The sequence below is a fragment of the Hemitrygon akajei genome, chromosome 3 (genome assembly GCF_048418815.1).
Source record: "Hemitrygon akajei chromosome 3, sHemAka1.3, whole genome shotgun sequence".
In the NCBI taxonomy this organism is placed as follows: domain Eukaryota; kingdom Metazoa; phylum Chordata; class Chondrichthyes; order Myliobatiformes; family Dasyatidae; genus Hemitrygon; species Hemitrygon akajei.
Window position 1 is genome coordinate 118,879,107 of NC_133126.1, and position 16,039 is coordinate 118,895,145.

Below are 16,039 nucleotides of genomic sequence, written 5' to 3' on the forward strand. Positions count from 1 at the left end.
TCCTGCCCATCTCGACTGATCAATTCTGGAGAACTCCTGCAGCTTTTATCTAGGTGACAAAAGGCAGAAGTTTTTTTTTTGTTCAATGGCACTTTGTCACCTAACTGGGTAACAGTTGGAGGATGGCAGTTTGGTGTTCAGAGGGAAGGGAGCTGTTGAACATGAAAATTTATGGAAAAGGAAATGTTCCGTCCTGTTAGAGGTTTGAGTACAACAGGATGAAGAAACTTTGTGTTGTCATTACAACTCTCCCAGCACTGAAAGATGTCCCATTTACACAGCTGTTATTAATTAGAAAGATCTGCTGCATGAACTCTAAGTTACAATACTTTAAGGAGCAAAATTAATCCTGCTCCCAATAGCAGGAACCAGTTCATCCCAAAGTGCTTAACCTCTCTTGAATTACTTTCGAAGTGCACTTGCTGATGTTGCACTGCTAGACGTGTTTCCAATTACCGTACAGCAAAATTCCATGAAAAAAAGCAGGTGGGATGCAAGACCAGATAATCTTTCACTGGTTGGTCTGCTCTTGAGAGACAAGTTGTCCAAATGACTGGAAGGAAATTCCCAGCTCTTCTTTGAATAAGGCTGTGGGATCTTTAACACCCACCTGAGCAAACTTTAGAGCTTGTTTGAAAAATGACACCTTCTAAACTTCAGCACTCCCCCAGTGCTGCCTTAGATTATGTGCTCAGATCTTTAGAGCAATCATTTTTTAGCCCCAAGGAGAGTGTTGCCAAGTAGGTCAAACCGACATATGTTAAAATAATAGGCTAAATTCATCATTAATATACTTATCAAAGAATAATGAGATGAAACTAAGAAGGAAAGAGATCAGAATTCAGTGAGATGAAACACCATTTTTAAATGCCTCTATAAGCATGCAGCAGGGCCTGTAATTCTAAGCTGAATCTTGGCTGGTAGGTAAAAATGAGGACATCAGGAACAGTCAAGCACACACTGGTACAGTCAATTCCAGATAAACATGTATCGCAATCCAACAGCTGTGCATCAAACCACTTCCCACTCACTGCCATAAACAGACCCTTTGAGCCAAGCACAACATTTGAGCAGAAACTGAGTCAAGCAGAAACTGTTCCCTAGTGATCGGATTTATACAGCACCTGCAGCCAGGTGTTAACCGCGTGGAGCATTGCTCATTTCACAGAGACTGTCAGAATGCCACAGCACTGCATTTGGTCTCGTGGCTGTATTAGTGTTACTGAAAATTCTACAACCCCAATTCAGGTGTGAATTCAGAGGCTGCTTTGTGTCCTTTTATAGATTCATAATGAATTGCTCTCAAACACTAATTACTCAAATGAAGCAGCTTTACACTGAAATTAATCACATTACTACTTATTATCGCTTATTTTCTTTACACTGTCATATATGTAAAGTTGCTGGCAGAATAACTGGCTCTAAACTGATAACAATTCTGTCAATTTACACCAAGGCCCTAGGTGTAAAATAGGTCATATCCTGTCTGTTCATCATCTCCTCTGTCTTGTTGACATTAAGGAAGAGGTTATTCGCCTGGCACCAGGCCTCGAGCAATTCCACCTCCTCTCTGTAAGTCACCTCATCATTGTTGGTGATGAGTCCCACCACTGTCACATCATCAACAAACTTGACAATATAATTACTTCAACACACACAAAATGCTAGTGGAACGCAGCAGGCCAGGCAGCATCTATAGGGAGAAGCACTGTCAACGTTTCGGGCCGAGACCTTTCATCAGGACTAACTGAAAGGAAAGGTACTAAGAGATTTGAAAGTAGGAGGGGGAGGGAGAAATGTGAAATGATAGGAGAAGACCGGAGGGGATGGGATGAAGCTAAGAGCTGGAAAGGTGATTGGCGAAAGTGATACAGAGCTGGAGAAGGGAAAGGATCATGGGACGGGAGGCCTAGGGAGAAAGAAAGGGGGAGGGAAGCACCAGAGGGAGATGGAGAACAGGCAGAGTGATGAGCAGCGAGAGAGAAAAAAACAAACAACTAAATATGTCAGGGATGGGGTAAGAAGGGGAGGAGAGGCATTAATGGAAGTTAGAGAAGTCAATGTAATTATTTGGGTGTTTGGTTGTGCAGTCATGCGTAAGCAGAGTGTACAACGATGGACTCAGCACACAGCCCTGGGAGCATCTGTTTTGAGGATGAAGGGCAGGTTGGAGCAGTTGTGCACCCTGACTATCTTAAGTCTACACATTCATATATTACCCCCTATTCCCTATTGCCCTAATTTTAATTACCTCTTTAATAAGTATCCATTGCTTCATCGTTTTGTTTTGTCCCATTGCTGTATTTAGTTTATTATTACTGTTTACTCTGAGAGGAATTACATTGCACCCTGGTGTATATGACAACAAACTAAACTGAATCCGAAATTCCAGAGTACACATCCATAGTTTCCCCTTATCTATTCCACTCACCACAACCTTAAAAAGCTCAAAGATATGTCAGTGAATTCCCATACATAAATCCATTCTGACAAATCCCATTATTATTTCCTACATAACAGACTCCAGTACTTTTCCTGCTCTGGGAGTCTCTGTACACCACCACCACAGCCACTCCGCAGAATGATGGGCAATTGGTCAAGGTACTGAAGAGCAAAACAGATAAATGTCACGGACCTTTGCTGCTCTTCTTCCAGGCGAATGAGAGTGCTTTCCAGTTCAGCATTGTGCTCATATTCCGTCCTCCTCAAGTGGGATTCTGTTGTCTCCAAGCGTGTCTGTAACTAAAATTAACAACGGTAGCCAAACTGTGATGACAGGATGGAAAAAACTTACAAGAATGAGTGAGACCGAAGCAAAAGGGGCTCGGACCTATGACATCTCGTTGGAAAACCAGTGGTCTACATATTCATAATGCCCATGCAGCTGTTCTGGCCCTCGTTTGCTTCTATTGTGGGGGACATCGTCATCCATGTTTTATTATTTCCATGCTCATGTTCCTCATGCTTGCTTTTCAGCAGAATATCTAGCCACCTAAGGTAAGTGCTAACTATAGTTACACACACTGAGATACACAAGCTAGTTACCAAGGAACTCCAGCTGGGACTTATTCTCCTTGTCTCTCTATCCTCCTCATGTGGACCGCAACCACTTCAGAAGATCAACTGCTCATTATATTGGAGGTGATTTCCAGCACTCACAAATCCAAATTCCTCTGTAATCTTGTTCAACTCTCGTGTTGAAACTAGTAGAGTCACCTGCCTGAGATGTCCAACAATTAGTGCTCAATCCTGACCTCCAGTGCTGTCTTTGTAAAGTTTGCTCATTCTACTGAGGATGTTAGTAATGTTAAAGCAAAGTATAAAATCATTTGATGTTGAATATGAGACTGTTGCTATTTCCATTCCATTAGGATATTTGTTCTCTCTAACACTTCATTTCCCTGTGTAACGCTCTCCAAAAATGCATCGAGTAGTGTCACACCAAACAGTGATGTTTGTATGCACTCAGTAGAAATCTACACAATCAGTCAAAACACTGGAGTTTAGTAAGCACGAAGGTAGAAATTTGGCCAGGTTTCTTTTAAAGCATGTTGATATTGAACAGAATTCTCTCTTCCTCAGTTCCTCACTCTGCATATTCTTTGTGCCCTCTTTCTCTTACTCACTTTCACTTGTTTATTGATTAGTCTGAACAAGAAGCTCCTATCCTCGTGGCCATAAGCTGCACAGCATCCTTTTTAAATTTAACTGCAAACCTCTTGCTTTGACCAACACTCTCAATGCCCTTCCCCAACACCCACTCCTGTAAACTTTCCCTGACACGTTTGACCAACTGTTAAGACAACTTAGCCATTTGAAAGATTGACAGTCTCACAGGTAAAAAGAAGCCAGTTGCAGGTGCGAGCCTGACTGTCATCAACTGTCAGACATTCTTGCTGAGAAGAATCAAGCCTTACTCCTGCTAAGGCTGAAATATTGGTAACTGCAACTCACTGACACTTTCTGTTGCTCCGACTCAGAGGCTTTCTCGATGATATCCTGTTCCAGCTCACCACACCGCTTCTTATACTGCAAAACCTGAATGGAGAGAGTCAAGAATTTCATTGATGACCTGTACATCTTTGATGTTGAACCATGACATAAAACAGAACAGCAGAGATAAGAAGCAACTACTAAAACAAAATTATTTTGTGCATTATTGTCATAGAGTCATACGCAGGATGAGAAAAGGTTCTCTGGCCCACCATGTGGACCACTGATTACCCGTTTACATTAATTCCACTGTGGTGAACTAGATATACCTGTCTGGACTGCTCCTGTGGCTCCTCCCACAGACCCCTGCTGACTGCTCCTGTGGCTCCTCCCACAAACCCCTGTATAAAGGCGACTGTGGCCTGTTGCCCTGCCTCATTCCCCAGGATGTAGTGTTGTTCATTCTTCCAGTCAATAAAAGCCGATACCTCGCTTCCTACATCTCAGCGTGAGTTATTGATGGTGCATCATCCACATTTCCATCAACTGTTCCAAGATTCTGCATCAGCAGATGCATCATGGCTTAGTATGGCCGAAACGGCAAGTAACTGCAGAGAGTTAAAGACGCTGCTCAGCGTATCACAAAAACCGGCCTCCCCTCCATGGACTCTGCTACACTTCTCACTACACTGGTAAAGCAGCCAACAGCAACAAAGACACCTTACAACTCAGACATTCTCCCTTCTCCTCCATTAGGCAGAAGACACAAAAACCTGTAAGCTTGTAGCACCAGGCTCATTCTGCTGTTATAAAACTGCTGAATGGTCACCCAATACGACAAGATGAAAACTTCACCTCAGAACCTACCTTGTTGTTGCCTTGCACGATAATGTCTGTCTGCCCTCGACTTTTTGTCTAGCATTGTGATCTGTATTGCTAATTGTTTTTCCAATTATACAACTCAATATGTTGAAGATGCGAAGAAATGATTTGTATCAATGGCAGGCAAAACCAGGTTTTGCACTGTACCAACAATAAATCGAATACCAATCACTAGCGTAACATCACAGACAACTGAGACTCAATGGTAGGTGTCTTGATGAAGAGACAGCAACATTACTGTTGGACTCACGGTCGCTGAACTAAGATTCCTAATGGACACTATAGACTATTGTTCTCACTATGCACATAGAGAGCAAGAAATGATTTTTAGTGTGGCCAGCAGAAAAGTAACCTCATGCACGCTGGTTAGTATTTCAGATATATTAATTCATTAATTTAGAAGTACAGTTTGGCAACATTCAAGAAAAAAGAAGGTGGCTGAAGAACTTTGGGGCATCAGTGCCAGTGAGGGACATAATACCATTTGATCATATCGTCCTTGAGTAACACCAGTGGGTAACACATCTCTTTGGTAGTAAGCTTAGTGAGACAAGTAACGCAGGAAATCCTCAAGCATCATGGCAACGACAATAAGATATTGGAATGAAAAAGAAGGGCTGAGAAGACTAGGAAATCTGCAAAAGCTGCTCAGCTCTCTACCAAATATAGATGAGAAGTTAAGATTTTTACTGTAACTAAATTTATGATTGGCTTCTTTCAATTTATTAGTATATAATTTCTGAATATAATTATCTTCCCCTGCTTGCACAATATTTTTATGATTTGGGAAATAAAAAAGAAATTATACATATTCAGAAATTGTTAAGTGCTACCTTAAGGCTGCTGAGTTGGTGCTACCTTAAGAGAATGAGTAAGGTGGTTATTTATTATAATATTGTTTGTAAAATATTTTCAGAAAGTCTGGGCTCAACTGTTACAATAAACATTTGTGTTATTTAATGCTCCATGCCTAACTCAGTTAGAGTGATAGTTACACAAGTACAGAAGAAGCCACAATACACTACAGTTCTCTAACCCAGTGCCCTTGCCTCCATCTGAAAAGAAAACAGAACATGTGGAATCCCATGGCATCGTTGCAAAGAGAAAGAGTGGAGGTCTCTCTCAACATCACAATAATCCCGTAATATCATGTTGCTAGTTATAACCCCCTAGTGTGCACAATTTGGCCAGCTTATTTCCTATAACTGTTGCTCCACAATAAAACATATTTCATTAGATGGAATGTGCTTTGGGATGTCACAGGGAATTAAAAAGTGCTGCAGAAATGCTAGTGTTTTGATTTGATTTTTTTTAAACCTGAAGTTTAAACTGGCAAAAGATTGACTTTATAATAAAAGTCATTGATTACAAAATTTTCACAAATAGCTCAATGGGATTGCCAGAAAAACATTGGACGAGGCTTTCTATAATCGAAAATAAAAATAGTCAGTTAGTCAACACACGTGTTCAAGCCCCTTAATCATTCATTCATTTGACCAGCGAGGGCAGCCGGAAAACTGAAACATGCTCAATTATTAGATTTGAGGGTGATTAAGCTTGGAAGTGTGCTCAAAGGCATGCGCCTGGGGAATATTTGTGTTCAGTGCTCTGGCCATTCAACACTGGATAATCCAGAACATTCTTTGCTTGGATCAGTAGTTTGTGTGCTTTAACTGTTATTCTTGGAGTTGGAATTCTATGCAATGGGAAGTGGTTTACCATCAGTATTTTGTGTTTAGTTCAGGATCTTTCTTGGAGCAGGCCTGAGGTTATCTCGAGTCATCTGTCCAAATGCAGCTTGGGTCCAAGTATTGTTTATATTAGCCAAATACTGCAGCAGATTTAACACTTTCGCAATATCTATACTAGAAGCTATCTCGCTGCGAGAGTGAATGAGGTGCTCTTTATCTCTGCGATATGGGTTTTTAGTCCTGCTTTGAGTAAGCATTTTGCTTACTACTGCTTGTAACTAAGCTGTTTAAGGGCTATTCTACTGAGTATGCTCCATTTCTGAGCAGGATTTTGAGTTCCTTAATTAGGAAGGGAAGTATTGGCATTGAAGGCAGCCCAAAAGTAGTCACTGGTCTGGTTCCTGGATTGGAAGAGTTATCCTATCACGAGCATCTATAAAATTTAGATCTGTAAGTTTTAAATGTAGAAGAATTGGAGTGATCTTATTGAAACATAGAACATTTTGAGGGGGCCTAACAAGGTAGAGGTGTTGACATCTTTTCTCCTGTGGGAGGAGGATCTTGCAGAGGTCACAACTGCAAGATAAAGGGCAACCATTTAAAATTGTAGCACCTCAGAACTTCTTCATGCAGAATGTGCAGAACCTCTGGAATTCCCTCGCTCAGGTGGGTGCAGAGGTTAGATCAATGCAGGGATTTAATGAAGGTCGATAGATTAATGTAAGATTAGAGATCTGAGGGCAATGTAGAAGCGGCACAAAGCTATTGAGGCTGAGGACATATCAGCTCTGATCAGGTTTGATCGAGGCACGACTGTGCAAGCGTGTGGGGGTCACCGAGTTAGGCCAGTGGGAGGAATTTAAAAGAAGACAGTTTTATAGAGCGGGCGTGTGAGCAGAGACAGACAGAGTAGGAAGGCTTTGGCTCAACAGGGCTTATGCAATAACGGGTTGAGGCACGATAAGTTACCTGTGAGGAAAAGGAATAGGAAGTATGTCTGTGAGGCCAGTGTTCTGTACTGGGTGTTGGATATGTGATGTCTGGGAGACTCCCAGCCTCCTGGATGGCCACATCTATATCAGGTGCGTCGAGCTGCAGCTCCTTAGGGACCAGGTTAGGGAACTGGAGATGCAGCTCGATGACCTTCGTCTGGTCAGGGAAGTGAGGTGATAGAGAGGAGCTATAGGCAAGCAGTCACACCGGGACCTTGGGAGACAGGTAAGTGGGGAGGGCAAGAGTCAGATACAAGTGGCTGTCCCCCTTAACAGTAAGTACTCCTGTTTGAGTACTGTTGGTGGGCGACGACCTACCTGGGGGAAGCAACAGTAGCTGCCAGACTCTAACATACAGTCTGGTCCTGTAGCTCAGAAGGGTAGGGAAAGGAAGAGGATGGTCATAGTGATAGGGGACTCTATAATTAGGGGTCAGTCAGGAGATTCTGTGGATGCAGGAAAGAAACACGGGTGGTAATTTGCCTCCCTGGTGCCAGGGTCTGATCATTTCTGATCACATCCACGATATCCTGAAGTGGGAAGGTGAACAGCCAGAGGTTGTGGTACGTATTGGTACCAACGACATAGGTAGGAAAAGGGAGGACGTCCTGAAAACAGACTACAGGGAGTTAGGAAAGAAGCTGAGGCATAGGACCTCAAAGGTAGTAATCTCAGGATTACTGCCTGTGCCATGCAACACTGAGTATAGGAGTAGAGTGAGGTGGAGGATAAATACATAGCTGAGGGATTGGAGCAAGGGACAGGGATTCAGATTTCTGGATCGTTGGGACCTCTTTTGGGGCAGGCGTGACCTGTACAAAAAAGACGGGTTGCACTTGAATCCCAGGGGGACCAATATCCTGGTGAGGAGGTTTGCTAAGGCTATTGGGGAGAGTTTAAACTAGAATTGTTGGGGCTGGGAACTGAACTGAAGAGACAAGATGAAGGAGCGGTTGGCTCACAAATAGAGAAAGCTTGGAGACAGTGCGAGAGGGAGGATAGGCAGGTGATAGAGAAGGGATGCACTCAGACTGATGTTTTGAGATATGTCTATTTTAAAGCAAGAAACATCATGAACAAAGTGGATGAGCTTAGAGCGTGGATTAGTACTTGCAGCTATGATGTTGTGGCCATTACAGAGACTTGGATGGCTCAAGGGTAGGAATGGTTACTTAGAGTGCCAGGCTTTAGACATTTCAGAAAGGATAGGGAGGGAGGCAAAAGAGGTGGGGGCATAGCACTGCTAATCAGAGATAGTGTCAAGACTGCACAGAAAGCAGGAAGTCATGCAGGGATTGTCTACGGAGTCTCTGTGTGTGGTAGTTAGGAACAGGAAGGGGCTAATAACTGTACTGGATGTGTAGACCACCCAATAGTAACAGGGAATTCGAGGAGCAGATAAGGAGACAGATTCTGGAAAGGTGTAATAATAATAGTTGTCACGATGAGAGATTTTAATTTACTTTAATTTACTTTTACTTTACTTCATTGTCACCAAACAATTGATACTAGAGCGTACAATCATCACAGTGATATTTGTTTCTGTGCTTCTCGCTCCCTGAATTACAAATCAAAGTAAATATAATAAAAATTTAAATTATAAATCATAATTAGAAAATAGAAAAGGGAAAGTAAGTTAGTGCAAGTCAGGTCCAGATATTTGGAAGGTACGGCCCAGATCCGGGCAAGGATCCGTTCAGCAGTCTTATCACAGTTGGAAAGAAGCTGTTCCCAAATCTGGCCGTACGAATCTTCATGTTCCTGAACCTTCTCCCGGAGGGAAGTGGGTCGAAAAGTGTGTTGGCTGGGTGGGTCTTGTCCTTGATTATCCTGGCAGCACTGCTCCGACAGTGTGTGCTGTAAAGTGAGTCCAAGGATGGAAGATTGGTTTGTGTGATGTGCTGGGCTATGTTCACGATCTTCTGCCGCTTCTTCCGGTCTTGGACATGACAACTTCCATACCAGGTTGTGATGCACCCTAGAAGAATGCTTTCTACGGTGCATCTATAAAAATTAGTGAGGGTTCTAGGGGACAGGCCAAATTTCTTCAGCTTTCTCAGGAAGTAAAGGCGCTGGTGGGCCTTCTTGACAGTGGTCTCAGCTTGGTTAGACCAAGTCAGGTCATTTGTGATATTCACCCCAAGGAACTTAGTTATTTCCCAAATAGTGAAATTTCCCTAGAGTGAGGGGTTTAGATGAGGTGGTGTTTGTTAGGTGTGTTCAGGAAGGTTTCCTGGCACAATATGTAGATAGGCCAACTACAGGAGAGACTGTACTTGATCTGGTATTAGGAAATGAACCTCGTCAGGTGTCAGGTCTCTCAGTGAGACAGCATTTTGGAGAGTGATCACAATTCTATCTCCTTTACCATTGGAGAGGGATGGGAACAGACAAGTTAGGAAAGCGTTTAACTGGAGTAAGGGGAAATATGAAGCTATCAGGCAGGAACTTGGAAGCATAAATTAGGAGCAGATGGTCTCAGGGAAAAGTACGGCAAAAATGTGGCAAATGTTCAGGGGATATTTGCATGATGTTCTGCCTAGGTGCTTTCCAATAAGATGGAAAGAATGGTAGGGTACAGGAACCCATGTGACAAAGGCTGTTGAAAATCTAGTCAAGAATAAAAGAAAGTGAGGTACTCCAAGTGAGGTAAGGCCAGGTAAGTTCCTTTCAAAGGAGAAAGTTTCAAAAGTTGAGGCAAGTATTGGGTAGGTCATGGCAGCTGGGATCGGCCCCGTGGTTTGTTCATCCTGCAGCATGTGGGAAATCAGGGATACTTCCAGTGTCCCTGATGACTATGTGTGCAGGAAGTGTGTCCAACTGCAGCTTCTGGCAGACCGCACTGACCGTCTGGAGCTGCGATTGGATTCATACTGGAGCATCCACAATGCTGAGAAAGTCGTGAATAGCACGTTCAGTGAGTTGGCCACATCATAGGTAAAGGCTACACAGGCAGAAAGGGAATGGGTGGCCACTAGACAGCGTAGCAGTAGGCAGGTAGTGCAGGAGTCCGCTGAGGTCATCTCCCTCCTAAACAGATATACTGTTTTGGATACTGTTGGGGGAGATGTCTCATCAGGGGAAGGCAGCAGCAGCCGAGTTCATGGCACAATGGGTGGCTCTGCGGCACAGGAGGGAAGGAAAAGGAGTGGGAGAGCTATAGTGATAGGGGATTTGATTGTAAGGGGAATAGATAGGCATTTCTGCGGCCGCAAACGAGACTCCAGGATGGTATGTTGCCTCCCTAGTGCAAGGGTCAAGGATGTCTCTGAGCGGCTGCAGGACATTCTGGAATGGGAGGGTGAACAGCCAGTGGTTGTGGTGCACATAGGTACCAACGATATAGGTAAAAAATGGGATGAGGTCCTACAAGGTGAATTTAGGGAGTTAGGAGATAAACTAAAAAGTAGGACCACAAAGGTAATAATCTCTGGATTACTACCAGTGCCACCTGCTAGTCAGAGTAGAAATAGTAGGATATTTCAGTTGAATACGTGGCTTGAAAAATGGTGCAAGGGGGAGGGATTCAAATTTCTGGGGCATTGGAACCAGTTCTGGGGGAGGTGGGACCGGTATAAACAGGACGGTCTGCACCTGGGCTGGACTGGAACCAATGTCCTAGGGGGAGTGTTTGCTACTGCTGTTCAGAAGGCTTTAAACTAATACGGCAGGGGGATGGGAACAAGTGCAGAGAGACAGAGGGGTGTAAAATGAGGGTAGAAGCAAAAAGTAGTGTGAAAAGTAAAAGTGGCAGGCAGGCAAATCCAAGGCAAAAAGCAAAAAGGGCCACTTTTCAACATAATTGTATAAGGGCTAAGAGTATTGTAAAAACAAGCCTGAAGGCTTTGTGTGTCAATGTGAGGAGCATTCGTAACAAGGTGGATGAATTGAATGTGCAGATAGTTATTAATGAATATGATATAGTTGGGATCACAGAGACATGGCTCCAGGGTGACCAAGGATGGGAGCTCAACATTCAGGGATATTCAATATTCAGGAGGGATAGACAGGAAAGAAAAGGAGGTGGGGTAGCATTGCTGGTTAGAGAGGAGATTAATGCAATAGAAAGGAAGGACATTAGCCTGGAGGATGTGGAATCGATATGGGTAGAGCTGCATAACACTAAGGGGCAGAAAACGCTGGTGGGAGCTGTGTACAGGCCACCTAACAGTAGTAGTGAGGTTGGGGATGGCATTAAACAGGAAATTAGAAATGTGTGCAATAAAGGAACAGTAGTTATAATGGGTGACTTCAATCTACATATAGATTGGGTGAACCAAATTGGTAAGGGTGCTGAGGAAGAGGATTTCTTGGAATATATGCGGGATGGTTTTCTGAACCAACATGTCGAGGAACCAACTAGACAGCAGGCCATTCTAGATTGGGTATTGAGCTATGAGGAAGGGTTAGTTAGCAATCTTGTCGTGCGAGGCCCCTTGGGTAAGAGTGACCATAATATGGTGGAATACTTCATTAAGATGGAGAGTGACATAGTTAATTCAGAAACAAAGGTTCTGAACTTTATGAAGGGTAACTTTGAAGGTATGAGACGTGAATTAGCTAAGATAGACTGGCAAATGATACTTCAAGGGTTGACGGTGGATATGCAATGGCAAGCATTTAAAGATCGCATGGATGAACTACAACAATTGTTCATCCCAGTTTGGCAAAAGAATAAACCAGGGAAGGTAGTGCACCCGTGGCTGACAAGGGAAATTAGGGATAGTATCAAGTCCAAAGAAGAAACATATAAATTAGCAAAAAAAAGTGGCACACCTGAGGACTGGGAGAAATTCAGAGACCAGCAGAGGAGGACAAAGGGCTTAATTAGGAAAGGGAAAAAGATTATGAGAGAAAGCTGGCAGGGAACATAAAAACTGACTGTAAAAGCTTTTATAGATACATGAAAAGAAAAAGATTGGTCAAGACAAATGTGGGTCCCTTACAGTCAGAAACAGGTGAATTGATCATAGGAAACAAAGACACGGCAGACCAATTGAATAACTACTTTGGTTCTGTCTTCACTAAGGAGGACATAAATAATCTTCTGGAAATAGTAAGGGACTGAGGGTCTAGTGAGATGGAGGAACTGAGGGAAATACGTGTTAGTAGGGAAGTGGTGTTAGGTAAATTGAAGGGATTAAAGGCAGATAAATCCCCAGGGCCAGATGGTCTGCATCCCAGAGTGCTTAAGGAAGTAGCCCAAGAAATAGTGGATGCATTAGTGATAATTTTTCAAAACTCCTTAGATTCTGGATTAGTTCCTGAGGATTGGAGGGTGGCTAATGTAACCCCACTTTTTAAAAAAGGAGGGAGAGAAAAACAGGGGAATTATAGACCGGTGAGTCTGACATCGGTGGTGGGGAAAATGCTAGAGTCAGTTATCAAAGATGTGATAACAGCACATTTGGAAAGAGGTGAAATCATCGGACAAAGTCAACATGGATTTGTGAAAGGAAAATCATGTCTGACGAATCTTATAGAATTTTTTGAAGATGTAACTAGTAGAGTGGATAGGGGAGAGCCAGTGGATGTGGTATATTTAGATTTTCAAAAGGCTTTTGACAAGGTCCCACACAGGAGATTAGTGTGCAAACTTAAAGCCCACGGTATTGGGGGTATGGTATTGATGTGGATAGAGAATTGGTTGGCAGACAGGAAGCAAAGAGTGGGAGTAAACGGGACCTTTTCAGAATGGCAGGCAGCGACTAGTGGGGTACCGCAAGACTCAGTGCCGGGACCCCAGTTGTTTACAATATATATTAATTATTTAGACAAGGGAATTAAATGCATCATCTCCAAGTTTGCGGATGACACGAAGCTGGGCGGCGGTGTTATCTGTGAGGAGGATGCTAAGAGGATGCAGGGTGACTTGGATAGGTTAGGTGAGTGGGCAAATTCATGGCAGATGCAATTTAATGTGGATAAATGTGAAGTTATCCACTTTGGTTGCAAGAACAGGAAACCAGATTATTATCTGAACGGTGGCCGATTAGGAAAAGGGGAGGTGCAACGAGACCTGGGTGTCATTGTACACCAGTCATTGAAGGTGGGCATGCAGGTACATCAGGCAGTGAAAAAGGCAAATGGTACATTGGCATTCATAGCAAAAGGATTTACAGGAGCAGGGAGGTTCTACTGCAGTTGTACAAGGCCTTGGTGAGACCGCACCTAGAGTATTGTGTGCAGTTTTGGTCCCCTAATCTGAGGAAAGACATTCTTGCCATAGAGGGAGTACAAAGAAGGTTCACCAGATTGATTCCTGGGATGGTAGGACTTTCATATGAAGAAAGACTGGATCGATTAGGCTTATACTCACTAGAATTTAGAAGATTGAGGGGGTATCTTATTGAAACGTATAAAATTCTAAAGGGATTGGACAGGCTAGATGCAGGAAGATTGTTTCTGATGTTGGGGAAGTCCAGAACACGGGGTCACAGTTTAAGGATAAAGGGGAAGCCTTTTAGGACCGAGATGAGGAAAAACTTCTTCACACAGAGAGTGGTGAATCTGTGGAATTCTCTGCCACAGGAAACAGTTGAGGCCGGTTCATTGGCTATATTTAAGAGGAAGCTAGATATGGCCCTTGTGGCTAAAGGGATCAGGGGGTATGGAGAGAAAGCAGGTACAGGGTTTAGAGTTGGATGATCAGCCATGATCATACTGAATGGCGGTGCGGGCTTGAAGGGCCGAATGGCCTATTCCTGCACCTATTTTCTATGTTTCTAAAAGCTTTCAAAAGGTTCAAAAAAACTAGGTAATGATAGAGATCTAGAAAATTATAAGGCTAGCAAGAAGGAGCTTAATAATGAAATTAGGAGAGCCAAAACGGGCCACGAGAAGGTGAACAGGATTAAGGAAAACCCCAAACCATTCTACAGGTATGTGATGAGCAAGAGGATAAGATGTGACAGAATAGGACTAATCAAGTGTGACAGTGGAAAAGTATGTATGGAATCGGCGGAGATAGCGCAAGTACTTAATGAATACTTTGCTTCAGTATTCACTACAGGAAAGAACCTTGGTGATTGTAGGGATGACTTACAGCGGACTGAAAAGCTTGAGCATATAGACATTAAGAAAGAGGATGTGCTGGACCTTTTGGAAAGCATCAAGCTGGGTAACTCACCGGGACCGGATGAGATATACCCCAGGCTACTGTGGGAGGCAAGGCAGGAGATTGCTGAGCATCTCATGATGACCTTTGCATCATCAATGGGGATGGGAGAGGTTCTAGAGGATTGGAGGGTTGCAGATGTTGTTCCCTTATTCAAGAAAGGGAGTACAGATAGCCCAGGAAATTATAGTCCTCAGTGGTTGGTAAGTGTTTGAGAAGATCCTGAGAGGCAGGATTTATGAACATTTGGAGAGGCATAATATGATTAGGAGTAGTCAGCATGGTTTTGTCAAAGGCAGGTTGTGCCTTACGAGCCTGATTGAATTTTTTGAGGATGTGACTAAACACATTGATGAAGGTAGAGCAGTAGATGTAGTGTATATGGATTTCAGCAAGGCATTTGATAAGGTATCCCATGCAAGGCTTTTTGAGAAAGTAAGGAGGCATGGGATCAAAGGGAACCTTGCTTTGTGGATCCAGAATTGGTTTGCCCACAGAAGGCAAAGAGTGGTTGTAGACAGGTCATATTCTGCATGGAGGTCTGTGACCAGTGGTGTGCCTCAGGGATCTGTTCTGGGACCCCTTCTCTTTGTGATTTATATAAATGACCTGGATGAGGAAGTGGAGGGATGGGTTAGTAAATTTGCTGATGACACAAAGGTTAGGGGTGTTGTGGATAGTGTGGTGGGCTGTCGGAGGTTACAGCAGACATCAATAGGATGCAAAACTGTGCTGAGAAGTGGCAGATGGAGTTCAACTCAAGTAAGTGCAAGGTGGTTCATTTTGGTAGGTCAAATATGATGGCAGATTATATTATCAATGGTAAGACTCTTGGCAGTGTGTAGAATCAGAGTGATCTTGGGGTCTGAGTCCATAGGATACTCAAATCTGCTGCGCAGGTTGAATGTATGGTTAAAAAGGCATATGGTGCTTTGGACTTCATCAACAGTGAGGTTGAGTTTAAGAGCCGAGAGGTAATGTTACAGCTATAAAGGACCCTGGTCAGACCCCACTGGGAGTACTGTGCTCAGTTCTGGTCGCCTCACTGCAGGAAGGATGTGGAAACCATAGAAAAGATACAGAGGAGATTTACAAGAATGTTGCCTGGATTGGGGAGCATGCCTTATGAGAATAGGTTGAGTGAACCTGGCCTTTTCTCCTTGGAGCGATGGAGGATGAGCGGTGAAAGGCATTGATCATGTGGATAGTCAGAGGCTTTTTCCCAGGGCTGAAATGGCTAGCACGAGAGGGCACAGTTTTAAGGTGATTGGAAGTAGGTACAGAGGAGATGTCAGGAGTAAGTTTTTTAATGCAGAGAATGGTGAGTGTGTGGAATGGGATGCTGGCAACGGTGGTGGAGGCAGATATAATAGGGTCTTTTAAGAGACTCCTGGATAGATACGTGGAGCTTAGAAAAATAGAGG

General features: G+C 43.4%; 1 protein-coding gene across 1 annotated transcript in view; it reads right to left on the reverse strand.

Moving 5' to 3' along the window:
* The window catches only part of LOC140725332 (uncharacterized), a 348,409-nt gene that overhangs the window by 221,741 nt on the left and 110,629 nt on the right, over positions 1–16,039 (reverse strand). The window contains exons 5-6 of the mRNA XM_073040660.1: positions 3,955–4,038; positions 2,636–2,742 (exon numbers count right to left, since the gene is read on the reverse strand). Of these exons, the coding sequence (XP_072896761.1) occupies positions 2,636–2,742; positions 3,955–4,038 (191 nt within the window). The remainder of the gene's footprint in view (positions 1–2,635; positions 2,743–3,954; positions 4,039–16,039) is intronic.